At 39.3% G+C, this 27,781-nt stretch overlaps 1 protein-coding gene across 6 annotated transcripts in view; it reads right to left on the minus strand.

The window, feature by feature from the left end:
* The window catches only part of ENOX1 (ecto-NOX disulfide-thiol exchanger 1), a 360,206-nt gene that overhangs the window by 18,095 nt on the left and 314,330 nt on the right, over window positions 1–27,781 (minus strand). For 4 of the 6 annotated variants that reach the window (XM_072358747.1, XM_072358765.1, XM_072358757.1 and 1 more), the window contains 3 exons: window positions 24,444–24,628; window positions 8,555–8,662; window positions 3,928–3,984 (listed from right to left, as the gene is read on the minus strand). In XM_072358747.1, the coding sequence (XP_072214848.1) occupies window positions 3,928–3,984; window positions 8,555–8,662; window positions 24,444–24,628 (350 nt within the window). The remainder of the gene's footprint in view (window positions 1–3,927; window positions 3,985–8,554; window positions 8,663–24,443; window positions 24,629–27,781) is intronic. The other 2 variants (XM_072358786.1, XM_072358793.1) reach the window with 1 other exon arrangement.

A 27,781-nucleotide genomic window follows, 5' to 3' on the forward strand; every position in this document is an offset into this window, starting at 1 on the left:
CACCTTTGCCCTCATATAAAACAACATATCTGTTGCATTATAACCTGCTGATAATGAGGTTACCCTAGGAGTCTTCTGGTGAAATCCTGGCTTATTAAATGCGAGAGGTATTTAAAGACAAGAGAGTTGGGATTTTACCATGTAATTTAAATCTGAGCATTCAAAATGCCTCTTATGACCATGACCCATCACTTGCTTTGGTTTGAACGTGAAGGGCTGATACTCTAGACTGGCATTTTGTTGTACTTTTACAAGGGTAATAATGGGAGTTATTCACAGGAGTTATTCTCCATCTAAGAAAAGACAGGTAGCTGTCAAGGGAGGAAGACAAATTCTGGAAAAAGAGCACCCAGATCTAAAGTAAGGCTCACGTTCAAGATCTCTTGTTTACTACTAGAGGATACCATGGAAGTCAACTTTCCTGCCTCCAAAATAGGGATATATTCACCAAGGCTATGTAACTGCATTTGCATGTTATGCTGAACTCAGCAGTGAATAAAAAAGGAGTTCTTCAGGTAAAGTACAGCACTGCCCTTAACAGAAGATGCTCCATAGAAAGACAATGAAACCACAGAAACGGTGGAAGAATAAAATGACATTTACAGAGTGAAACACAAAACAGGAAATTAGTATTTTGAGGTTGCAAAATTCTCTACTCAAGCACACATCCTGTGCAGGACCTTTTTTTTTTCACATTGGGGATAATCAGGTCCCAAGAGCACGAGCATATCCTGGAAGAGGATTACATCTGAAATTATAATTGTATGATGGCCATTATTTTCAGTGAAGACAGAGATGTGAATTAAACAGTATTATATGAAGCAACGAGGAGGAAATTAAAAGTACATATTAAAAGCAAGAAACAATCTTTTCCTGACCACAGGGCTGGAGGAAATGAATGCTGTGTGATGGCTCCTCAGGCAGTGCTTGAGTGCTGAGGGCTTGCTCTGTCAGCAGAAGGCTCTCCACTCAAAAGAACCACCTCAGCCTGGCACCTGGCCTTTCCTACCACAGGCTGTAGTTGGGAAGGGACAACAGCCAGAACAAATAACACCACACATGCAACTGGCAAGTCACATGTGAAACACCTTTGTGACTGTTTACAGACCATGTTGAGATGGATGTGCTTTCTAGAAATAACTGCTATACCTGCAAAGCACTCATTTCTGCTTCCTGTCCCCCCAGCTTTGTGTTTTGTGAACTGTCATGGTTGAGAGGGTAATGTTGTCATTTGCTCCAGCCTCTGAATTAGTTATGCTTAATTCTCCTGGAAAAAGTGAGGGAAAAATAGTAAAGTTCTGCATGTTATACATGTGGGGCATGTTTCGGGAGGAATATTATGTTTCCAATATTATGTTTCCCAAAGTATCCAGCTTCTTACTTCTCTTTCAGGATGATCTGACATAACTGAAACATGAAAAAAAATGCCAGCTTTGGTCTAAGTATACATTGTTCATCTATATCTGTTTTTCCTAAGAAAGATATTTCCAGGCTCTACCTTAAAAAAAAACATATTTTTAATGTAAAATATACTGCAGACCAGTGCCATCAGCAGAAAGCCCCAGGACTGGAGGAGATAATCTTTTAAGATTATAATAGGAAATTTTTGATGTGTATGCAATGTGCCTCAAGTTTCTTATTGTCCTTTATAGGAGCTTGACTTTCTGCAGAGAAATCTAAATATGCCACAGTGTGAAGATTAGATTGTGTTCTGTGTATAGACATACGCTGTCATTTTTTCCTTACCAACACCTATCACTGTTGCTCTTCATGTAAAGGTATTTCATTTGCTGAATTCAACCTGTCAACTGTAACAAATATATCCTAATCCTATTATATGCATCACAGTTCACTAACAGCCACGCACGAGCCACCAGGCCTTTTTCTCTTTGATCATTCCAGATTGACACAGTGGCCAAAGGCAAGGGCCAGATGTCTGCTGAGAATAGATGTGGAGAGACAACCTGCAAGGCACAACACCTGTACTCTATACATTCAGTATAAAGGACACTTGTTTCATAGGTGCTTCAACTTCTGTTTTACAAAGTTCACTAATGTTGCAAATGCTTTAACTCTGTTATTTTCCGTTAGTTCTCTCTTTCTATCTGTTCTGCTATGCCATCTTGAATCTCTTAGTGGCATCATTGCCAAGTACATGGCTACAATTGTGACTCGGTAATTGTACCCATCTAGTTTCCCTCTTCAGCAGTGATTTAGGTATTGACTTCTTTTCTGAGGAATCTAATATTGCTGCGAGGTCTTCATGGAAAGAGATCACAGAAAAGAGGAGCAGAAAACAGAGCAAAACTCAGGCACAACTCCTACTATTAAAAACTAGAACAGAATATTAAATATTGAACAATATACCATTAACCAAAGATTCTGCACTTGTTTGTTTTAAATTCTGGGAATTATCTACTGAAACCCTCTCTTTACAGAACTGAAACATTTTAATGTTATTTAAACCTGTATATTATATAGAAATGTATCTTCCATGCTCTTCTGTACTGAGGGACACGGTTTAGCATGGAAATATTGATAGTAGATGGATGGTTGGACTGGATGATCCTGGAGGTCTTTTCCAACCTTGGTGATTCTATGATTCTATGATTCTATAATTCTGCTTTATGTGAATCAGAATGATAAAAGTTGAAGTAATTTGGAAATTTTCCCTTAAAACATTTCAATCTGGTGAAACACTGCTTCATGCACATTTTCAAAGACGGGTTCAAGTTCCTTTGGAAACTTTCTAATTCCCCTTAGGAAATTTAAAAGCAGCTGTTTGTACAAATAAAAGTTTTTAGGAAGCAAATGTGAGCATTTCAAGATCACCAGCAGATTAATGTCTTTATTTGGGTTTGGAAACAGAGTCTTTCCAAGGGACAGTGAGATGCTGTGCAGATAGACTGCAACTGCAGATTTGCTGGAGCTATCAGACAGTATTGAATGTCTCCTGTCCAAATGCTGAGAGCTGTGAGGCTCTATTGGCTTCACTGCGGAAACAGGCCGCAAGTAATGAGATTCAGGGATGGATTAGAAAAGGAGCACAACATTCTCTTATCACCAAGTAGGTCAAAAAAATTGAGAGTTCCATACATATTGAAAATAAAACTGCTTTCCTGGCTGTGCCATTAGAGAAAATATTGATTAAAATAGATGTTAAAATATATTAGCATTCAGACTGTTGCCCGTTCTTTTGACTGGGTTGAAAATATCATGTATAATCAGTTTTAATTAATCTATTTTTTATGACAAAGCACAGAGCTGCATGGTTTGGACTATGAACATAGCAGGAAAAGTCTCTATTTCCTCTCCTCTTAAACAAATTGTTGTTTTGACAACAATCATTAAGGGAACAATAGGAGCATGTTTGGTTTCTTTGGCAGTCGCTTTAAAAAACCACGACCTTAGCAAGTCCTTTAATAATTTTGGACAAAATAATGACTCAGTGAATTACTACGGTCCTTTTTGTGCAAATTAGCTGTTTTCAAATTATACATGTACATGAACAGCCTCCCTCAGAACTGAAATACGGCCAAAGTAGCTCAGCTGTGAGGTGGCAGCCACAGAGACAAACAGTATAACTCTGTTGGTTGAGTAATCCTGGACAGGACAGTAGGCCGAAGCTCTTCTCCTGCAGTCGTTTCCATGGTATCTTTAACACCTACATATAACAACTAGGACATTGGTTGTTAAAGTCTCATTCAAATAAATCCTGCAAAGTCAATTGCATGGAACTCAATTTATCTACCTCGAAATGAAGTTTGCTGGGGTTTGAACCTGTGGCTTCAGGAAAAAAACAGCCACTTCAAACACGATGTGCAAATCACTCAGCCACTCTATCAGCTTTAAGACATAAACAGAAAAATTTGAGACCGTAAGCATGCATATACGTCACTAAATCTATACATATATAGCTGTACCTACATTTGCCTGAGATTCATCATGCCCATTGATTTCTGCTAATTCCTTGGCGCTTTTTAACTGCAAAGAGTAAACAAAAACAGAACAAAACAAAACAAAAATCAAACACAAAACAGAACAAAACAAGCACATTACTTGAGTATTTCACACAGTTATCTCTGATTTATTTGAAGGAGTGTTTTATAAGGCTTCCAATGAGAAAAACAGATGGAGCATATAATTCTAATGAGTTTTGCTCAAGTCATTTTGAAACCCACATACTTAAGGCGTGATAGGTTGGCCAAAAATAAAATAAATAAAAAAAAAAGAAAAGAAAAAAGGAAAATAATAAGACTGGGTCATTATTTTTTAAATAATAAGATTAGAAAGTAGTTTCAAGGCATAAAAAGTGTGCAGAATTGGCACTCAGGAATAACAAATGATTTCATTTCCCATTCTTGTCGCTATTAGTTTAAACTTTACAACATTTGCAAGTTGCCACTAGCTAAATAGTGTTTTGCTAATGATTACTTTTGAATGATATATTTTGAGCTGTTTAAGATGCCAAAAAAATGCTACCAACTGGATGTTTCCTTCATGAGGACTCATCTAAATAACTGATAAGGCTCCTGGGTATGATGGAAAAGGAAGTGAAGCGAAGTACGCCTCTTTTATTTAACCATTGGCAAGAAGAATCAAGGAAATGCTGCCAATTTCCAATTTATGGCCTGGACTACAACATTTTTTCCTCCTCAACTGTCTTTCTTGGGGAAATCCGGGATTACATGGGCGATTGGAAAAGTCATTCCTGAGAGATTTAAGGAGTATCCTAGCTCATGTCCTGAGCCACAGTGAAATATACAATCATTCATCCTGTGACTGAGGAGACACCACAGCTCTCCTAAGCCTGTGAACCACGGAGGTTTGTACTCTTAGAGGAAGCTTTCAACACCATTTGAAAGTAGATATCTGGGGTAGGGGGAAAATGGGAAACAATGAATGGATCTTTCCTCTGTATTCCTTGGTGTCCATATGTGTTTTTTTTTTTCCAAAGAATCTGGAGTAATTTAACTGTTGATGATACAGTTGTGATATTGAATGATGCTGGATCTAAAATCCAGGTGAATATGAACATAATTATGTTTTGATTATGTGTCTGACACAGCAGCCTTGGCTAACTACCACCATGTTATGATTGGCAGTGTTACTTCTATCATCTTTTTGCTATCTGGCAGCAACAGCTAAAGCTAGCCATGGATCAGTCCCTTCTCACAGCTGCTAATCTGACAATTAAGGTAAGTGACCATTATATGATTTGTATACTTCATGATGCAAAGCAGTGTGAACCACTAAACCAGTCCTGAAAGAGAGGGAAGGGGCAGTAATTCCTTAGAAAGTGGTACAAAGGACAATTGGGGACTGCAGAGTCATCAGATCCTGGTTTAACTGAGTGATGCTAATCTTTCAATACTCTTGTACAACTTTCGATTCATACTGAAAGTAATGTGGTGCATTTCCAGTGAATCCACTGCAAAATTCTTCCATCATTCTGTGAAACCACCTCACTGTGAGGATGCTTGTAAGACTGAGACAAGAAGGTTTCTTCCATTCAAAGCCCAGCGTCAAGAATTTCTCCATCATGCTGCAAGCTATTTCCTGATTCTGCCAATTCTTTGTTATACAAATGCACCACACATGAGCAGTCCTGAGAAGTTCAGCTGAATTACTCATCTGAATATGAGGTCAGGGAAGCGTCATTGGATGTGTAAACCTGTTCTGCACGCTAATGCCATGTCTGAGTGCTCTGGGAGCGCTGTTCAATACTTACCTTTCTCCTTTCCTTTTTAAGGTTGATAAAATACCATCATCCCTTGGTAGTTGCCAGCTTTTTGGGCAATGCCCTCTATGTGTTCTACTGGTGACATACAACTCTCCATTTCCCCATGCATTTTTGATAGGAAAATGGGCTCAGCCTCCAGCCTATGTTGGTCTGTGAGGCTTTCAGCTCACCAGTTTTTCACCATCACCACCTCAGCACTGGTGGAGGCAGTGTTAACCCAATGAATGCAGCAGGATGCTTGAGCCTTTTTCATGTCCTGTACTGCCTTGAAAAGGATATCAGAGTTTAAGCAAGAAAGTGCTAGCATCCACATTGACACTATAGCCACTGCAGTAGGGGGTGGAGGTGAACCAGGGCAGCTAATAGTAGAAAACTAGGCTAGAAAATGTGCTGCTCCCATAGGCTAGAGGGATGAAGTCTCTTTTTTCCAATATTGTTTTTTTTGTTTTGTTTTTTTGTTTTTTGTTTTTTTGTTTTAAATTCAAATTTAAATTATATTCATCTCTCAAATCCAAAACAGTTAAATGTTGAAATAGAAACCTTGGCAAAACATACAATATTGGAAAAATGAGACTTGTCATACCTTTGAGGCAAGCTCCATTGCAGACTGGCGGTGAGAGTGATGTTGCCAGCAGAGAGCATGCTGAGGCTACACAATGAACTAGTGCCAGTAACAACCAAGGGATGACCTGAAAGGAAAGGAGGAGGGTAAGGGAGTTGGAAGTCTATATGACACATCTCATGCCATGGTGGGACAGGTCAGGCACAAACCAGTGGGCACAAAGTCCTCTGGCAACCAGAGCTGCTCGCTGTGGGTCAGATCTGACTAGAAGCCTTTTGCTACAGTTGTGCAGCGTGGTGCACAAGTGAACAGGACCATTGCCAGCAGGATGTCTGAGATGAAAAGCCAGATTTTAGCAAACGTATCACAAAAAAGGATTAATGCAATCGAGGCAGGAGCACAGCACTGTGTATTTTTTAAAGAAATGTTCGTGTTAACTTGACTCTGCCATATGATTTTTAACACTCATTGTTGGAAGAGCACACAGACGAGCTGTGGTGCTTGTAAAAGAAAGCTGTGAGCCTTGGCAAGTGGGGGTCATTACTGCTAAGGCTTTGCTACTCTGGAAGATTTTGGAAGTGATTCAGGGTTGTTGGAGAAGCACACTGGCTGTGCAGCTCTCTTTAGGAATTCTGGCTACTTACAGTCTTAGCCCTAGGCATGTTTCAGCTAATGCTCAAGAGAAATGCAGATCCATCGTGCCTTTTTTCCAGCTACTGTTTCGTCTGTCTGCCTAGCATGAGTGCACATTTGATTCGCAATTAGTAGGAGTCTGCAGAGATTCAGAAGCCTGCCCTGGTGGTCCCTCTGGTCCCTACTGGGGCTTCAGACTGTAAGATATTACTGGGTGTTTCAGCAAAATTTAATTGCTACCAAGATAAAATAAGACCATTCAATTTCGTTATTATTTTAGGGAGTATTTTATAATGCTGTACCTTGAATGCCATGTAGGAATGGAAATGAGATGCAATTAGCTTCAGAGATCTAGTAGATTCTGTGTTTGCAAAGATGCTGCTGTTACCTAATCCATTCTTCCCCAGGGCTTTTTCTAGAGCACGGTCCTGCATCAGTTCTTAGTTAGAAGGTTATCTTTGTAACAATAAGCAATTAGAACATATATCTGAAAATAAAATCTTTAATTTTTTTTTTTTATTTTTTTTTCCCAGAATGTAAATTATTAGTTTATAGAATATACTGATCATAAGATAGTTTCAAAAACAAATGTTAGGTGTGGAACAATGTCAGAGCTTTTGTAATGAGCATTACAAAAATCTGAAATGCACATGATTTACCTGCCCTGATGTGTAGATTAAATGTTTAAATCCGTCTGACCTATGCACACATACATGCTGAAAACTCTTAATCATGAGAACCTGCTGAATCTCTGCCATCAAGGCAGTTCAGAACCCACTGTGTTTAAACTGCACATAATGACCAAGTCACAAAATACTTTAGCTCTAAGCTCAGGTAGAAAGACCAAAAACACATCTCACAGCAGAGACAGTTCCTATGCAGCACAGGTGGGGATCTGTGATTTCAGTGTGACCATGCTATGTGGTTTATAAACAACACATTCATTTTGTGCAAACTGTGCCTGCACACAGTGCACTGTTTTGTCTCCAGATTTACAAATCCAGCTCCAGATTTTCCTCCTGCTGTGGAACTGTCCATCTTACCTTGCTTATACAACAGCGGTATTAAATAGACTTCTCAGTGGCACAGAACACCACAGTATGAAAGAAAGCTAAGAAAAAGAATCAGATTTACAGCTGTTTGCTTTTCGCTGCTTAGAAAAGTGCATTGACGAACTACTATTTGTAATGCCACTGGGATAAGTTCGTGATATATGCATGAATGACACAGGAGATGACAAGCTCTTTGTCTTTAATACTAGTTTTGAAAGAGCTTTTCAGGCATATTTAACTCTCCATCTTTTATTGGAGTGAAAATACACCTCACTGACGTCTATGTTGAACAAAGTAAGTGGAAATTCTATTCAGGATGTAAATTCCCTCCTGGATAGTGTAAAATAAGGGTCCATTTTCACTCTGTTCCCTTAAACTCTGTGTCAGCTCCGGCTGCATTCAGAAATGCTAATCAGAGCAGACACACAGACGTGACATAAGGTCATGTCGTGCTTACAGCACAGTCAGTGGTCGGGCTCCTATGGATTTTGGAGGCAAAGCCATGACTCCTCCATCCCCTCAGCATGCCTAAAGCTGCATTTTTCTCCCACCAGAAGCACTCACCTGTTCCTGCAGGACTTTAAGCATTGCTTGTGTGTGCGTTTGTTCTTCCTTGGCTTGCTCCAGCTCTGATTTTTTGTTATTTAATTCTTCCTGGATGCTCAGCAATTGCTGTACAAACAAAAGAAGGTTCTGGTTAGCACTATCTGGATCCAAAACAGTATTAAACCTTCAGTTTGATAAATCCTCATTTCAAGCAACGCTTTGCAGCCTGCTCCTACACTTATTATTGTTGCGTAATCTGTGTCTAAATGGACCAGAGGTGAATTATTTTCATCTGCATCCCCTTCTGCAGCAGTGCTTCACAAGTAGTGCATCTGTTAATGCGTATTAAGATATTTGTTACATTAAAGTAGAAACTCCTGGTACAGTATATCACCCACGGAGGGACTGTCACATTCATCTGAAGCAAAATCTTATTTGTAGAAGTATATGCAGTGGTTTTAATAATACTAGGGTAAACACTATGGTACATAAATAATTTAAAAGCACAGCCTTTTAATATAATTAGTCACTGGCTCAAAGCCATTTTCATTCTATGCAAAGCAATATTCTGGAAAGCTTTCACATTGAGTTGCCAAGAAGACAAAAGCTTTCCCTTTCTTTTTTTTCCTTCTCATGCTGTGATATTTTATTAGACCAGAAAGACTGACGCCCTCCAATCAATATATCAGCTAGGAAGACAGCTGATGTGAATGTCAAAACAAAAAGCCACGTCCAAAAACAATTTTTAGGAAGACAATTCTGGGATGTAGGGACATCTTTGAAAGTCCATATCCCCTGGTCCTGGCTAGTCCCAAGCTCTATACAGATATATTGGAGCTGTTAAGAGCAGGTCGGTGGATTTAATTAATCCTGAAATAATTATATAATTTTGTGTTAATGTGATGAATGTTACACATTGCTAAAGAGCTAGAGAAGACAACCAAGAGATTAGAAATGAGTATATGCTGATCTCTGTTAGTAATCAAGGAAGGAAATTCTGATTTGCTCAGACAACAAATGCTTATACTCCTTTTTAAGGACTACTTGAGCAAGCAATTACTTTAATAACTAGGATTACTTATTTGACCATGTATCTAAACACCTAATGCTCAGTTTATGCATGTGCTTAGGACTGGTAACTCTGACTCAAGCAGATGTTGCAGGTGTTCAGCATCTTGCTTAATTACAGACAATAAATGCAGAAATAGCCTCTGGCCTTGTTCCATGGCACTGAAAGTCCCAGGCATGAAAGGACTCAGTGCCAGTATTGTTTTCAGAGCTGCATGGAAACATTCAACATTTTCGGGTCCGACGGAGTTATTGGTAGTACATTTCCGGTGTGAGTAAACACCAATTTGATGGATTCATTAAGCCACTAACATAAAATCCATGTCCAACTTTATCTTCCACTCTCTTACAGTCCAACTAGGTGTGTTCCTGACCAGGATCTGATCACCACCTCAAACCTGTGTTCATTTTGCCTGCTGGGTACCATTCCCTACAATTTCAGAAGATACAATGCATTTGTACGGTCAGGTGTCACACACTGTTCTGCAGGCAGCTCCATAGTGCAGTAATAGATTTCCAAATGTTTCATAACCTTTTGGCCCCAAAGGGACAATTTGGTCACCTCATGCAATCTCATGTTTTAAGACAGATCATTAATCTTCTCCCAGGATATTTATAGTTGTTTTCTACACTTTAGAAAGAAGGGCCCAGTGGCCAAGATGGTGTCAGGCTCACCTTGGCATCTCCCCACTGTCCCTACTTCATGCTCCCTCTGGATTTCTCCAGGAGCTGCAGGGAAGTGCTGGCACTCTCTACCTCATCTTGCCCTTGATAATCCAGGTTGACAAGTGAATGCATCTGAGGTTTTTGTCAACAACAAACAGAACCTGTGTCAACAGCGTGTCTTGGCAGACAGAAGGGCAAAGTGTAACTTGGGCAGCATTAAGCAGAGTAAATCTAGCCAAGGGGAGTGCTTTTCCTTTGCTCTGCACTTTTACAGCCCTCACCTTGAGTACGTATTTTTTTCACTGGCACAGGCTGTCCATCTCTGATATCTCCATCTCCATTCCCTGAGCAGTTATGTCTCACCAATGTGGCCAGTCTCTGACAGTTCAAAGGGAGAAGTGAAAATGAATGAGATGATCCAAGGGATGGTACATCTCACCTACAAGGACAGGTTGAAGGAGCTGGGGCTGTTCGGCCTGGAGATGAGAAGGCTCTGAAGTGACCTGATAGTGGCCTTTCAGTCTCTAAAGGAGAGCTACAGGAAAGAAGGGGAGAGACTCTTTAGCATTGTCTGTGGTGACAGAACAAAGGGAAATGGCTTCAAGGGGGTAGATTTAAGTTTGATATAAGGAAAAAGCCTTTCACAGTGAGGGTGGTGAGGCACTGGAACAGACTGCCCAGAGATAGAGTTCATGCCCTATCCCTGGAGACTTTCAAGGTGAGGCTGCATCAGGTCCTGGGCAACTTGATCTAGCTGTGCATGTCCCTGTTCACTGCAGGGCTGTTGGGCTAGATGACCTTTAAAGGTCCCTTCCAACTCTAAGAATTCTATGATTCTATGATCCTCACATGATCCAGAAATGCATTTAGTTGATTATATACCTGGGAAGGGAATTCCTTGTTTGCCTCTCCAGGCAAACAGCTGAAACCCTGAAATGTAAGATTTGATTAACAACATTTCCCAGTGCTGTGCTACAAGCATGAGGGAGTCCGGGGAGAACCACACAAGGGATCCTGTATGCTCCACAGCCTCTGGAGGAAGTGAATAGGCTTGCCAGTCCAAGGAGAATACCACTACCTTCTAGACCAAACCTTCATCTCAATTCAGATATTTCACTCCAGCTTCTGGGAGAAACCCTAGAGCTGTCCTTCTGAACAATATAAGCTCCCACCTGGATAATCTTAAGTCCATCTTTGCCATTGGTAAGCCTATTCACTTATAGGCTGAACTTGTTATACTTTCACTGGAAACGCTAAAATCACATTCCTCATCCTAACTAACTTCCACAGCCAAGTCTTATATATCACAGACCACCTCACAAACTACTGCTGTTTTATTTTCACATCTTCCACTGCTATCTCCTACTGTGCTTTAGTCTAATTATATCTTTCTTCCTTTGATCCTGACTTTCTATTTTGTGTTCGAGGCAATTTCCAAAGAGCAGGCCTAGCATGGGAAGAACTGGAGTGGCAGACACACTCAGACAGCACAAGGACAGATACTCCCCACTCAGCATCACTGCACTTGGTTTCAGGCCAGTTAGGATCAGGAATCCCAGGACGCATCCAATGTTCTTGGTTTGTATGGGTTTTTATGGGTTTGCAGCTGATACTGCAATCACCTGACATGAAATAAAACTTTCCTGGAGTCTTAACAGTTAAACTGCCAATGACTATAGGCTTTCTGTGAGTCCCTCCACTCATATTTTCGAGACAGTAAACGGTTCCCATTTCATGGAGATGGAAAACAGAACATCTGTAACTAATGTACCACATTTCCAGTCACACATAAGGTTTTTCATTCACAAAACTGGGATCTTCCCGTCCATCCCCCAGAGACACCAGAATAGTTTAATCCTTGTAACCATGCCCTGGGGACATAACCTTTTTTCTTTTACTCCTCCTCTCATTTATCTCTAAAAGCTGCAGAATCTGCTCATTTTACATGGGTCAGTTTCAGAGCTTTTTTTTTTTTTCCCAAGTGGTTGATGCCACCAACAAGTAAAAGGAATTATAACTGCCACACTACATATTTTTTCCCTTCTAGTCTTAATTTAGGAAATGATGAAGTAGCTTTGACTGAAAAATATATATATATCAGACCAAGACAGACGATCAGCACAAACACGTGATGTCTGGCAAAATTAGAAGCAAATGGAAAGAGGATGTTACACTGGCAGGAATGAGGCAAGTTTTGTAACAGTAACTGCTGTCATGCCTGCATATAAACAGACAGCCACTCCATAGCGATTGCAATGAATGATGCCAAGATGATGGTATTTAATTATTCAGGATTTTTTTTTTTCCACATGAATGTGCTTATTAAAAATTGATCCTATAGAAATATGTTTTTGCCCTTCAGATTGCTTGCAAGTACATACCGTGATCAATTAAAAGAAAACAAAAATGTTCTCCTTGATTTTGCTCTTCCTGATGACTGATCTTGTTCCATCTACTTCACTGCCTCTTCCAGGTCTTCCACCAGAGTTTCCTCCAGTGCCCACCCACCCACACATTTGCTACTTCACTTTCCACCTGTTGTGTCCTTCTGGCTTGCCTCAGGGTTTCTGCCAACATAGCTATCAAAATAACCCTTTCTTCAATCCTGTTTCACTTCTCTGGCCATTTCCTGAAGCCCCAGTGTCATCGACTTGGTGGCACAGCCATGTAATTCAGTCAACAATTTGCTCAGGGGAGAACTCTGCTTCTGATATCAGCAGGGAAAGATATCCAGGACTAACTGATGAATGGAAGAAGTCTGGAAAACATGCATCGCTGATTAAGTTTCAGAGATCCAGTTCCAAGCATCTCAGAGTAAGGCATCCCATACACAGCCTTGAGCTCCACCAGTACTGGTCTGGAAGCACAGCTGGTATGTGTGCAAACAGAGCTATTTATCATTGTGGCTGCTGGGCTATCCCTAAGAGAGAAAGCCTTGAAGTAGATCTAGATCAGATGGGTAAATATATATCACTTATGTCCTATCATTGGCATTGTCAGAGAGGAGACAGGAAAGGAGAGAGAATTAATGTAATGATTGTCTGTCCAGATGCCAAAAAATGTGTTTTAGGTTAAATATATATATATATACATATATAAAAAATTCAAGGCAGCATGCCTGTTTCCCATGAAAGTTCTGGAGCTTCTTTGGCAAATACACCTCTTCAGTGTTAAGCTTGCTTCATTCATGAGGACCAAATTCCTCCTTGTACATATGTGAGTAGCTGATTTCTCTATATAAGAGGGAAGTGTATGTGTGTGTGTGCATTATTTTTTTTAATATATCTTTTTCCACACGTTCCCACCTCCAAAGCTGGTTTGGCTCAGCAGCGGTTTGGAGCTGCCCATGTGGTGTAGATCTTGCAAGCTCAGACACAAAATTACCATCTTAAACCAGTCTTCACAGCTTCTGAAACATTAAATATAGATGGCATTACTGAAGCCAGCTGAATTACTCAGACTGTGTACAATGTGGTGCCAGTGTGGCCAAGAATGCTAACAACCGAACAACACACAGTGCCTTGAAATATATGAGAAGTCCTAAAGGGAAAGTAATAGCTTGCTGTTGTGTATCATGAAACATGCCTTCTTTTTCCTCTTCACCTCCCAGCTCACATTTCTTCCTTTCTCCCCAGAAGGCAGTGTTACTTATGTACATTTAAATATAAATTATGGACATATCTAGAAAGGCATACACACAGCCTAGCAAGACAAAGGCTCTCAGAAGGAATGAGTGGTTGCCAGAAAGAAACCATCAACGCTAAGAAAAGGGAGGCAGATCAGAAGAGACCACAAGGCCTGAGGCAGTACTTAGGATACTAGAAGGCTGACAGAATAATGAAAAAGGAAAACTAGTGTTTGCCACAAGTTTAGCAGTTACACTGCTGAATGGACCTATTTTTGCTATTTTTTTGTTCTCCACAGTTGCCTGAAAGGGAAGCGCAGAAGTTCAGACAAAAGGGTTTCTCTGAGGTAGGAGCATTGCCTTTGATCACAGGGAACAGGCAGTCTCAGCAAACCCATCCCATTTGGCCAGAAGTGGATTCATCCTCTGGTTTCTGGAGTAGCTGCAGAGTGACCAGAAAAGATCTATGGCAAACTCCTATAAAATATCAGCCAAGGAGGGATGATGTTACACATTATAACTGTGCTAACTCAGTTGAATACATGCCTTTGACAACTAGTGAACACAGGCAACTGAATTATAAATGTTATCTACATGATATTAGGAGGCAAAATATTGTTTTCCACTTACAACCAATGAAGGATTTATTTACTCTCCTGTACATGAAAAATTGGGAGCTCTGGTCCACTAGCTGCCTAAAATGAAGTCAAGAGTCACGTGCCTCAGAAAGGCAGGCTGAATTCCACCCAAGGTTACCTTTTTCAGTCCTGAAGACACTAAGGCTTGTACCCTAAAAAATAACCAAAACAAAGCAAGTTGCAACCTGAACAAAAGTGCAGACATTTCCCCTATGATACACCAGAACTGGTGACCTAAAAAGTGTGAAATCATAGGCGCTGAGAGAACTGCAGAAGTAACCTAACAATTAAAGTGCCCATTTCTGAGGCTTTATTCTTTCTCCTTTTTCATCCCAAAGCAAGCTTTATGCTGTCAATTCCAACTTTATTTTATAGAAAGAAAAAAGAATTGGCCAGATGGAAAAGGACAAAAATCAGCAAGGAAAGGCAAGGGAAAAAAAAAGTGTTTCAAAAGTCTTCCAGGATGTTCACAAATAAAGAGGGGAACGATGATAAATATTTCTTGGCAGAGTCCTCCTCAAGTGGAAGGAAAAGAAATAATGAATCAAAATGAAATCTCAGGCACACGATCAATTGCAAAATAAAAATACATATCGCTCTGCCAGTGGACAGGATGGAAGGGTGTTTGTGTCTATTTCTAAGGCAGACAAGATTTCATATCACAAATGGCCAGCACATGGCAGGCTTGAATAATGAGAAAGTGACTTCCCAGCTGAGCAAATACGCATTAGTAACAAGACGCTGATGAGGCCAGACAAATCACCAAGGAAACAGAGGAATGTGAAAGACAAGTCAAAGAAGCTTTAGAAATGAGCCCTTGAGGAAGTTAGCCATGTTGCAGCAATAAGGGTGACATACATGCCAAACTGATGTATGACAAGGCATTATTAAAATAAAGAGTATGATTGTGGATTTTATTTTTAAAGGAGAAAAGGGTAACTCAGTGTAATAGAGCAACGCTTCTCATCATTCCCATCTCTCAGGGACTGCCAATGTCATAGTAATTACAGGGATATGATTGTTTGGATGGCTCCTGGGGTTTGTAATGTTAAGAGACCCAGTCCTGATCTTCCTTCTCTGATCTGGTGAAAGCTCCATAGGGTCCGCAGCCCATCTCCAGCTTGTTTAGGGAATTAACCTGCAAAGTGAGCTTTCCTTCTGACCAGAGGAAAAGAATATCCTGAGCATGTTAACTCTGTGGATTAACCACCTTGTGAGGGTCTGGGAAGCAAGGCATACACCTGAAGAGTGTGTGTGTATCATGGTAATAATGAAGAACATTGTCCTGCCACTTCCTTGCAGAGATGTTTGTCATGCTCCCATCCCCTGCTATTAGATTGACCGCAGAGGTCTTATAGCTTCACAGCACCAAACACAGGCGTTGGCAGGACTGAAATATGTCAAGTGAGAAAACAGACAGATGGAACTGTAACTGCTTGAAGGGACATTACGGAGAAGATGCTGTCAGGCTTTTCTCAGGTAAGAACTGTGAGCTAATAGACACGAGTTACACTTCTATTACATCTCACATTATGGTAGCCAGTCACTGGAACAAGAGTTCAGAGAAGCTGTGGACCCTCCATCTAGAAGGAACTGTGAAATCAGCCAGACTAGGCCCCTAGCAAAACAACTCCAGAGCTGATTCTGCTTTGAGCATGTGATCTTTGGAGGCTCCTTATTACTTACATTATTGTATGATACTAAAGAATACATAATAGATATCAGATAATTAGATCTCCGTTTCTTTTGTTTCCATGATGCAGAGTAATTCAGCCATGGCAACTACAAGAGGCTGTGTCTAGAATTGTGGATCAGGTGGAAGGAGAATGTGGCTGGTGCAAAGAATAGCTTAACAATCTACAGCTTTCTTTGTCAAGCAGTTTTTCTCTTACTCCAGTCAAGAAAAACAATCTCTTAAGTCTGTTGTGAACTGTTACATCAAATGAAAAGACTGAAGTCCTTAGGGACCTTTCAGGACCAACCTTCCTGCCAGAAGTGAAATCCTCCCAGTTTACAGATACTTTGTGCTAGCAGCAGGAATCCCTTTCTAGGATCCACCTTTTATAGCAGTTTGCACAAGGTCTTTATTTTCATGATGAACTGTGGAGGGGAGAAGTTTGGACAAAGCCAATTGCATCTCAGCAATAAAGCCCCCTCATACCTTTGCTAAACGAGGTCACTGACGTTATATAACCCTTGTCTTTTGCTAGCAATGGATGTATGAGCAGATGAACTTAGAGTTCGTTCCAATCCTGATCAAAGGAAGAGGGCTGATCCTAGGTGAATCTCAGATTCCCTCTGCCCTCATATTTGTCCTACAAGGTAACAGGTGGTACCTGGCATGATGCACATTCAAAAGAAGACACGGTCATCCGTTCATAGCAACCTCTTCTTCTCCAGCTTTCCAACCTGTACCTATCCATTGTTGATACGTCTTCACAAGGCAATGGCACTTGAACTGTGTGACCACATCTGTTCTTTCATGGGACCGCAAATGAGCATGATATAGCATGCTCTTTCTTAGCAAATCAAATTAGATTTTTTTTTTTTTTAAATTTTCATTTTCCTATTCAAGAAAAAATATTCGTTTTAAAGGAGCACAAAAAGACACGACACGTTTTAACTAGAAGGACAAATGACATTAGGGAAAAGAATCAATTTACTCAGTGTTATTGCCATTTAAATATAGTTCCTTGCAGTGGAAGCAGAGTTCCTTGTAATGAAAGCATCAAATGCTTCTGGAGACTATGTAATCAGGAAGTTGATGCTAGGATCTTTTAAATAATTCACATAAGATTGCTAGGCTGTAGAACTTATGAGACCTGTACATCATTGCCACTAGACTACACTAGTGTGCTAATGAAGATACTAGCTGACTTCTTTCATACTTTCAATCAAACATGTACACCAGATTATTTCTCTTCAAAGTGTTAATTCTTCCTGACAATCTCACTTCAGCTTTACCATTGGTAGCAGGCAAAAATATGCTACTCTCTATCATTTCACCACTATAACAGCAATCAAGAATATGGTGCTTAGAGAATCTGTGGTCCCTTGTTTACACTTCCTCTGAAACTGTTGAAGGAGTGGTCACAGAAATGGGAAATAAAGCGCTACTTTTAGTAAGGAGAGGTTGTTGAAAACAGAGGACAAATCTTTTGGCTTGTCTGAGATATGGGAAACAATTACTACTTAATTGGCAGCTGCTCCTTTAAAATTTATTATTATTATTATTTTAATATAATCAGAAAGACTAAGTATTTTCTGGAAGTTTGGACATGCACAGTTCTGTTCAGAGCCCTAAAAAGCACAAGGGAATAAAAATAATATTTATGAGAACAATTTTCCCCATCCTGGACACATATTTCTTACCAGAACCCAAACATCAACAACAGGGCTGGAAAAGAAGAGACTGGCCTGAAAGAGAACATTTGGTCCAGTTCCTTGCTCTTATCTTGTATCCATTCCCCATAAATTTATAAATAATGATCAGTATTGCAATTATTACCCTAGTGCTGCTTTTCTAGGAAAACAGGAAGATCTAATTAGAATTCATATTTAGTAGAGTAATAAAAACATTTCCAACTTAATTATTCTGGTCTATTTATTCAGCAGGTAAAAAGCAAGTACAAGGAGTAATGTTTTTTATCTCTTTTATTTACTCTTCTCTTTAGTACTGCATTTGGTGAAAAATCAGGTTATGATTGTGTATAAGTACACTGGCTGGATTATGTGCTGAATAGATATTGGTGTGCACAAGGTAGGTGGATATAAAGGAGTACAAAGCTTCCCTGCCTTTAGGGTATATTAACACATATATCCATAAAATGCTTCATCTATTCTACAATGATGTTAATCTCAGCACTAAACTGATACTAAAACCTGTATATTTAAGAGTAAATGGTAGTTATAATGATCATGGCACTGACTGGATTCAGCAGTTTTCAGCCAACAACAAACGTACCTGTGACAGAGTTTCCAAGTGAGAGAAAAGAATGGCCGTGACAGTTAACAACCAAACATCTGTGACAGATCTGAGAGCTGCAGACCTAAATGCCAGCTGGGGCTTACAGAAATTTGGTAGATAGAGGAAAAGTGATCAAAGACTGTCATGATGCCCCATCCTACTTACTACTGAACCTTCTTGGACAGAAATGTGCTTTTTCCCCTGCTCGTACTGAAGGAGTGTGAACCATGGAAAGAGTAGATTCTTCCACTAATTGTGTGAGAAAAAGAACTTCTTTTCAGACAAAATAGGCTAGGAAGGACCTAATCAGTGTTCTTTAATGGGAAAAAAAAAAAAGTCTCCCAGTTAAGTGAGGAGATCTGAAAATGGATAGCTCTGCTCCAGTGGTTGATAATGTCAGAAGACCAACTCATTTCAGTGACAGCATGGTGAGGCCAACACTATGTTTGGCTTTTCTGCTTACATTTTATTTATACTGTCTTGCTTAAGAAGCTAACAGAGCCAGGACCCTTGTGCCATCTTGATTAGAGACCAAATCCAGTTCACAATGGCTGTTTGTATCCCACAGTCCTTGTCCCCAGGTAGGCAGTGAATCTAAGGAGGGATCTGCAGTGTTCTCCAGCAGCAAGGCAGCAATTCTCGCCCTCCTGACCATAACTGTAAGGCACATCACAGAGTGAAATGTTCTTCCCTGGATGAACACTGAAAGCCTGAAATGACTTCTAGTCATCTGGCATTTATCAAGAGCCCTTTAAGATCAGAAGAGTAATTTTCAGATGCATGTGCTATTTATTTTACATGCTAAATGATTGGTAAACTGCAAAAGCTAGTTCTCAGTAGGAAATGTCATGAGTAATGTGGCGTCGCAGAAAGGCTCTGTGTTGCATATTGAACAACAAGGCCAGGGACGTATTGAATAGGTGATAATTAACTGTGCACTCCCTGTCTGCAGCACAGAACAGGGAAGGGTCCCTGAGGCGCAGAGAGCAAAATAAAGAGTCTGTAGTTCTGGCAGTTCCTGCCTTCTGAACACTTAGGTTTAGAATCTGTATTGCTGTTCGAGTTAATTTGATACTGTTTGGAGGGGGAGGGGGGGAAAAGGAAGAAAGAAGATGAGACAAAAGAGGACTTTCATCACGCTGCACCAGAGTGGCACCCATGTGGGTCATTAACAGGGTCAGAATGTGTTCAGCCTCCTGCTGAGACATCCAGAGCTAACAGTCCATGGCAGTGGCAGCAGTGCCTAAGCCTTCATGTCAGCCCTATGCTTACCACCCACAACTATTCCTATTGTTCTTGCTTTTCACCTCGAGCCATGATTTTAAGTGAGGCACCCCCGCACATCCCCCGCTAATGCAATAACCCTGTGGCTAGATTTTAATGCATCACCACGAACGAAGGGGAGCCTGTGCTGTCACTGTATGTTAGGAGCGTGAACCTGAGCCCAGATAATGAAAAAGGCCCCTTGGGGATCCTGGGCTATGAGGTACCTCTCACATGTCCCAAGCACACCTCAGCATGTGCACCAGAAGAATTGTAGGGTACATTTCATAGAGAAGACTTAGGTGGAAGCATGGTTTAAATGGGGATTTCTGGATCATGGCCTTGCTTACAGGAATTTACATCAGCCTGTACTGTATCATGCTCAAGCGGCTGTGAGAGGAAAGAACATTAGTATGGCATATTTACACAATGCAGTGAAGCACTGTGTCAAATCACCAGCCTATTGGAAAACGAGCTAGATTACTATAGTTATGCAAACACAGCACCATACCTTGGCCAATTAAACCTGATCAAAATTTGGAGCAAGTTAGTTCAAGTAAAGACCCATGCTAAAGGAAGTAGTATACTTCCAGAACCTGAATGGTGCTCTGTAGGCTTTGGACTACCTTGAGGTTTAACACACTGCACTAGTGGCTGCTCTATGGATATGGTTCACAGCCCTGAGTGCACAGTGAAGATGTAGGATTTATTTGAATGCGTGCTGATGACTGACATCACATACATGGCACATTCAGATTTTTCAAAGGCTTTTCAGCTTCAGGTAGATTTTTTTAAAGGATGTGGAAACCACATCACTGACTCAACAGTGATTCATTGGTAGATCCCGAGTCCTTGTTTCGAAGCGTGAAGGTGACAAGTGCAGTTCCTCAGGAATATTCTTTGGTGGACAACAATCAAGAAAAACATTTTTTGTGTTTTTAAACTTTGTTCTCAGAACAGTTGAAAGATTTTTCTTGAAAACCTTCTAAAAGAATTCTACTTGCTATTCCACATAGAATATGGCAAACCAAAAGGTTGGCATTTGGACAAGTTATATACCTGATGAAATCTGAGTCTTACAGTGGCAAGCATCAAGCAGCACTACCGGATGCTACTTTCTGCATTACCTGTAGTCATGTATCTGGTAAAATATTTCAGAAAAGAAGTCAAAATTTAAAAATTTCTTAAAAGAGTGCTGTGAAATAATGTAAAAATAGTTAAAACTAAAACATCCTTCCTTGTGATCACAGACTGTATTACAGAATACCAAACACTGCTGAAAAATGGGACCATTTGAAAAGTGATCTGCTTGGTATGTGTGTTCACATATAGAAATAAATTGAAGGTAGTGCTACCTATGCAGCGGTGACAAGTTAATTCAATTTCCATCTCAAAATCAGGTAAAGTGTATCTCATTTGTTACCATGGATACAAGACATTATTTCCATTTATTTGAGATCTCACAGCGGGTATGAAATTAAACTGTGACACAGTTTTATGGAGAAAGTTGACTCAAAACCCGTAAGTTCAATGCCATTAGTCCAAAGGATATTCTTTTTTAGACACAATAAATGGGGAGCTTGCTACTATTGCCCAAAAGGTGTATTTCATAAGCAAACATCTATGCTATTTTGCTGTCGCTGCTTTGGAACAGTAGCAGTAATAGAAGAGAAAATAAACATTCATTTCATCAGTCCTGCAAATGTGGGAAAGCATCCTGAAAAATGGCCAGATGGTAGAATTACATTAAAAATACATTGAGGTTGTGCTATTTGCTATTGTTTGGCACCAAATGTTTACAAAAACAAACAAATAAATAAATAAATTCTTGATTCTGAAAGTGTATCCACTTTTTCTCAGATAAATCTGCTTTACAGACTGCAGCTCAAATCAATTAATCTCTAGTTCTCAAAGTTATAAGAAAGAAGGGTTTCTAAAAGTGTGGGAGAAATAGAGAGGAAAGAGATGGGAGAAATACTTTTTTTTAATGCTGACATATATGTAGGATTTGGGAATTCAGTGGCACTCAGTTTACCTTGCCTGACATTAATTTTAATATATAGAAAAGGATAAAAGAGAATACAGGTCTTCTTGTTAAATTATTACCACTCGAGTTCTGGGTATATGTTTAATATTTCATAGAGAGACTGATTTCCATAGATGCTGAGCACCTGCTATACTGATGGATTTCAGCTAAGATTGTCATCCCTCAGCACTTACAAAGCCAAGCTGAGATAAAACAAAGTCTACCTAAATCAAAGGTTTAGTTCTAAATATTCATGGATGAGCTGCATGAAAAGCACAAAGGTCATGAGATGTCATGACTACAGCTAATCATTGAAATCCAAAGCCATCATCCAGCTGCTTAATTGACTGATAATTTCCCACCAAATATTCTGAACTCCACCTCCTGTGCCTCTGTGTTGCTGCCCTCCTCAGCATATTGTCAGACCGGATTATCTGCAATGTCTTCTCCAGCTCCTTGGGCCATCTCTAATTATATCCCACTGAGAGTTGGTAGATTCAACCCCCTGGATGGCAAACAAGAAAAATTCAACCTCACAGCAAAACTGTCATGAACATAAAAACTCTCAGAGGAACTGTGACTATAGTGTCCATTGCTCAGCTGAACAGAAAGATAAGTAAGTCATTCTCTGTTATTGGCTTGTGTTATTAACATTTTCTTGAAGTTATGATAGCAATCTATTTATATTCTCCCGTCTTGATTATCCTTCATTCAGACCCCAGGTAGGAAATGATAAAAAATGCAAAATGAGCATTAGAGCTCTAGTCTTTTGATTTTGTGCTGATTTTTCACTAATTTTAATGGAGAATTAGCAGTAGGCTGAAATTCAGAACAATATTTTATACGCAGTTAAATGTAACAAAGACAATGATATGTAAGTATTTTTCATCAGTGGCTTTATTCCTGAGTACAGGAAAGATTTTATTCCTGAATGATCAATGACTTCTTTTCTGTTTCATTCCAAAATACACTTCCATATGATAAATCACTCTGATTTGGTAAAACTCTGAGGGCTTAGATGGGGCTTATGTTCATATAAACACATATGTAGTACTTAAGCTCATCTTGTGCTCCATTATTTGGTGTTAAGCAGGATTTGTAGACTGGTTGGATTCGATAGGTTCTGTGATAGCAGTGCAATTCTTAATCCTGCCAGGCAGCTCATACATAAGTTAATATCTCCTGGCTGTGGAGTTTTGTCCTATAAACCAGCTTAGTACAATCTGGAAGTGGGTACAACTTGTTCCCTTTTGGAATCTAATAACCATGAGTGATTGAGGAGGACATGTGTCGCTTCAGGGCATTCATGAATAAGGCCAAATTAACCTCTGCAGTGACAGAGCTGAGCAGCTCTTTTGTAAATTGTAGCTTCACAGCATCACAGATTGGTTTCTGTTGGAAAGGACCTTAAAACTCATCTAGTTCAAACACCCTGCTGTGGGCTGGGACATCTTCCAATATATTATGTTACTCAAAGCTCCATCCAACCTGGCCTTAAACCCTCCCAAGGATGAAGAATCCACAGCTTCTCTGGGTATCCTGTTCCAGTGCCTCACCACTTTCATAGTGAACAATTTCTTTCTTATATCTAATCCAAACCTATTCTCTCCTAGTTTAAAACCATTTCTCCTTGTCTTATTACTATATACATACTTCTTTTGAGCTTCTTTCAAGTACTGAAAAACTAAAACAAAGTCTTCTCAGAGCCTTCTCTTCTCCAGACTGAACCAACCCCAATTCTGTCAGCCTTTCTTCACTGGAGGAGTATTCTTAGATGGGAACCCAACCTAGTGTCATGGTGAGCCACTGCCCTTGCTCTCTGTTATGTAGCAGCCAAATGTATGTATCCAGGCAGGAAAGAAGTAATATGCATGCATACTGAACAAAAAGTGATTATGTATTAATGTACATCTGAGAGAAAGCAGTGGGAACAGGTCTGGATGTGGTAGGCAAGACTTGGCCTGCTCAGTATCAGGAGCACACCATCAAATACAGGGTAATGCATATAGAAACCCAAGTCTCTCCTAAAGGGACGCACAGCAGTTAATGGCTTACTGGTTATCAGCTTTGTTGCTGCACTGAACCACTGCCTGAATAGGAACATTACATTTGTGGATCAGAAAAAAATAATAAAACCTTGGGAGATAATACTGGTGTTACTGTCCATTTGCAAATTTGCAGGAGGGCAATCTGGACAAACTAGAGATCTTTGAGATCCTCAAAGGAGAGTCGGCAGAAGAAAAGACGAAGCTGAGAAGTGGAGATGCACCTAAAGATGCAGAACAAATGAAATGAAGGCACCACTCTGCTAAGCTGAAAAAAACTTTCCTGAGCTCCTGTGCAAAATTAAGGCTAATTGGATTAAATGAGGAGAAAAGTAGAGGATGTACCGAAGTAATTTTCTCCTAACTACAACATGCATAGGAAGCTTTCTTGAATGATCAATGGGTTTACAGTTTAGGGATTCCTAAAATGACTGTCCCTAAAAATGTCCCCAGCTTCTCCTCCTGTTCCCCCCATCTAAAATCAGCAAGATTTTGATTTTGAAAAGAAGTCAAACTAGCAATTTGAGACTAATAGCCTTGCATATAGAATAGATCCTTGGCAGCATTTTCCTAAAAGAGAAGACCTGTGTTTTCTTTCCAAAGCAATACCTGCTGCATGCCTTGCATCGTCTGCTGTAGGAACTGAAGCTGCTGATCCTTTGTAAGGCTTTCTTCTGTTCGAAAGAGCTGTCCTTTCTCTTGTTTCAGAAGCTCCACTTCATTTCTATAAGCATCTAGTTGCCATCGAAGACTGTCATTCTCTTCCTTAAGCGCATATGCTTGGGCAGCTAGAGCTGAGAGAAAATGAAAATGAGAATAAATCAGTAAGTTGATTGTTTCCTTAGAAATAACATGGAGAATATTGTCAGAGGAGATGACAATAGAGATGCAAGCCAGTGAGACATTTCAGAGCTGAGACAAGACCTAACAGAGCTGAAAACGATTAGGCTCTGGCAAAGGCTGTCATTGGGAAGTTATTTCATGGGATGGAAGGAGATATAAAGTGACCCTGGATAATTCAGATGCTACTAGCAATCTAGCTGCTAAATTTAGGCTTATATTTGGGGAAGAAACTGGCATCCAAAGGCAAAACACTTCCCAACTTTGCAACATTTTCCCGTGATGTTATGGGATCTGATACAGTCATTTAATAATTAAACTAGTGCAGTGATATGGAATCAGATCTGTGCTAAGGAATTTAGACTATGTCAGTTTGTCTGGATTTAATCCCATGAGAGACAAAACACAGAAATTCCTCTCCAATCTCCCTACAAACTGCTTCATAGCAATGGTTATGAGAATCCATTAAGACAGAAAAAAAGATGTAACAGAGTAGAATTATATAAAATGCAAATGCTCTGAAAAAGTGTTGGCACTACAAGAACATTACTACATTAAAGGCATTGAAAGACACTTAAGTCATTTCCTTAGGAAGCTCCATTTGGCCCCTTTTCAATTTAGAATGGCATTTTTATTATCATAACTGATAGCAGGTGTTTGTGAAGAAATCGATTAGTATGCAGGGATGGAAATTACATTTGCCAAATGACTTGCACAGTCTGCAATATAAGCTAAAATTTGTGTTGCAAAAGGCAGAGGGCTATAAAGCATGTAGCAGGAACATTATTTAAATAAATTATCTAAACATAAATACATATAGGGAAGTATGGCATTCATTGCTTTAGGGATGTGGTTTTCATCCTATAGAAAGAACTCACCCCTGGTAGTATTTACATATTGGCAGTATGAGTGGTCATTTGGCATATCAAACTATCATACCACACTATTTCCTTCTTGGAACCTGATAACACAACAATATTACAGGGCAGCTATAATTAAAAAACAACAATCTACCATAGCCAATTCTATCAACATTTGGTAACAGAAGCACGTAACTGATTTACATTCCTGATTAAATGATTTCAGGCTTGATAGTACAGGATTCTTTCTTGCCCACCTACAACAGCAATATGGTTAAACTCCAAATTATCAGAAATTGTATATTAACTCCATTCAATGTTAGGCCTCACTTGACTAGAGCAGCATTTAGATGTCACAGTATTTCATTACCAAAAGAAATGTTTTACCTTTGGTAGGATAAATGTATCTTTTTCCGAGATAATTTTTACTAATTTTAAAGTAATACAAATACTTTATCCAAAATAAAGTAGAGTTAGCCAGTATTAAAATATAGGCATGGATTGGTTATTGCACTTAATTTGGATATTCTACAGAGTATCTCTGGAAGATTTAGTAAGAGTTACAGTATTGTTACATCAAATTAAATTGTTCTGAAAAGCATGTAATCATCCTACCGTGACAAACTATACCCTCAAGAAATTACAGTGATGAGTCCAATGGGCAAATAAGAGGATGAAATCCCTTTTTTTCTTTTTCTTTTTTTTTTCTTTTTTCTTTTTTTTTTTTTTTTTTGTGAGAGCCAGCAAGCTATGCTAAAAATATAGAAAGAGGAGTCTGAGCAAATAAAAACCCCAGTCTAACAAAAACTTTAATCAAAATTTTATTCTTTGATTTATGTACTGGATTTGAACCAAATTACTTGAAAATACAGCTTGTCTTTGCTGTGTCCAGAGGTAAATAATTAGATAAAATGACAGTCATTGCCTTCTTCCCACCACTTGGACTGTCCCCAACCAAAGAACTGCATTTAATACAATACTCAGTTCCAGCCAGAAACCCAGATTCGGTTGAGCTTTAGACTGCTTTAACTGGAGAAGCTCCTGTGGTGCATTTTCTTGACCTCATCATGGCCCAGATGGAGAACTTATTTTTTCCCACATGGGTAAATTCAGGCTATTGACTAGGGCTAAGGACAGCACTTCTGTCTGCTACAGAAGCATTGAAGTAGGTAAAATGGAAATGTCTTCTAAATATTGTGAAAAAAAACAACCTATAGGTGATGAACCTGTTAGGATTAAAAAAGTCACTCATCCAAATGCTGCAGATTGCACTCTATACTATAAACAGCAGAGGAAAGAGCTTGTTTTTCCTTTAGAAATGCAAGACAACATTTTGCTGCTAAAAATTTATAGTTGCACCTATAAATGTCATTATTTTATCGTTTTAAAAATGTTTTAGAATGCCATGTTAAGATCTATATTAATAATGAGATTACTGTACTATCAAGAAGTTCCATGCAAGGATGGGTGCTCCATCAATGTATATTCCAGATCCTAGAAGAATAAAGGCTGTTTGAAAGAGGTAATAGCGTATGTTAAGAGAAAAGGGAAATATCTCAAACAGCCTGAAATGTGCAAAGAAGAATAATCAGAGATCAGTTTGTGATATTAGGCAGGATTCTTAGATGTGTCCAAAAAGTTATCAAAATTATTATATGATCTGGTGCTCTTCCTAGCCATTCAAAGTAAGCAATCCAAGACAGAGTCCAAGGTAGAAGTAAGTTCTTAAATAAGAAGGATGCAAAACATACAGCAGCAGTATAATAAAATTCTACACTGTCACAAGGTTTCAGATGAATTATTTTTAGGTGAAATCATTATCTGTATGGTGCTCATACACACAGTTCTTTTGTTATTTAATTTTTAGCTACAAAAAGCTCTATTCCTAATGTGAATAAAGTGGTTAGTAAAAAAGTCATCAAATGGAGCATAAGTCAAAGGAAGACATCTAGTAGACCCCAGGGGCTCCATCTCATTCAGCACCGGGTAACTCTGAAACAAAATCAAAAAGATTCTTTTTGTTTGCATATCGTAACAGTAATTTTAAGTTATTCATATTTTAGTGAATTAAAATCATTCTGGATTCAATGCAATTATCCCAAATAGAGCGGTTTGCTTTCGTTTTATGCAGATTGAAGAAAACCTCATTTAATACTAAACTAAAATTTATGGAGAATTTTTGGAGATAATGAAATCTGCATTTTAAATAGTAAGTATTTTTTCATATTTGTACAGATTTTTTTTTAA

The sequence above is a fragment of the Excalfactoria chinensis genome, chromosome 1 (genome assembly GCF_039878825.1).
Source record: "Excalfactoria chinensis isolate bCotChi1 chromosome 1, bCotChi1.hap2, whole genome shotgun sequence".
In the NCBI taxonomy this organism is placed as follows: domain Eukaryota; kingdom Metazoa; phylum Chordata; class Aves; order Galliformes; family Phasianidae; genus Excalfactoria; species Excalfactoria chinensis.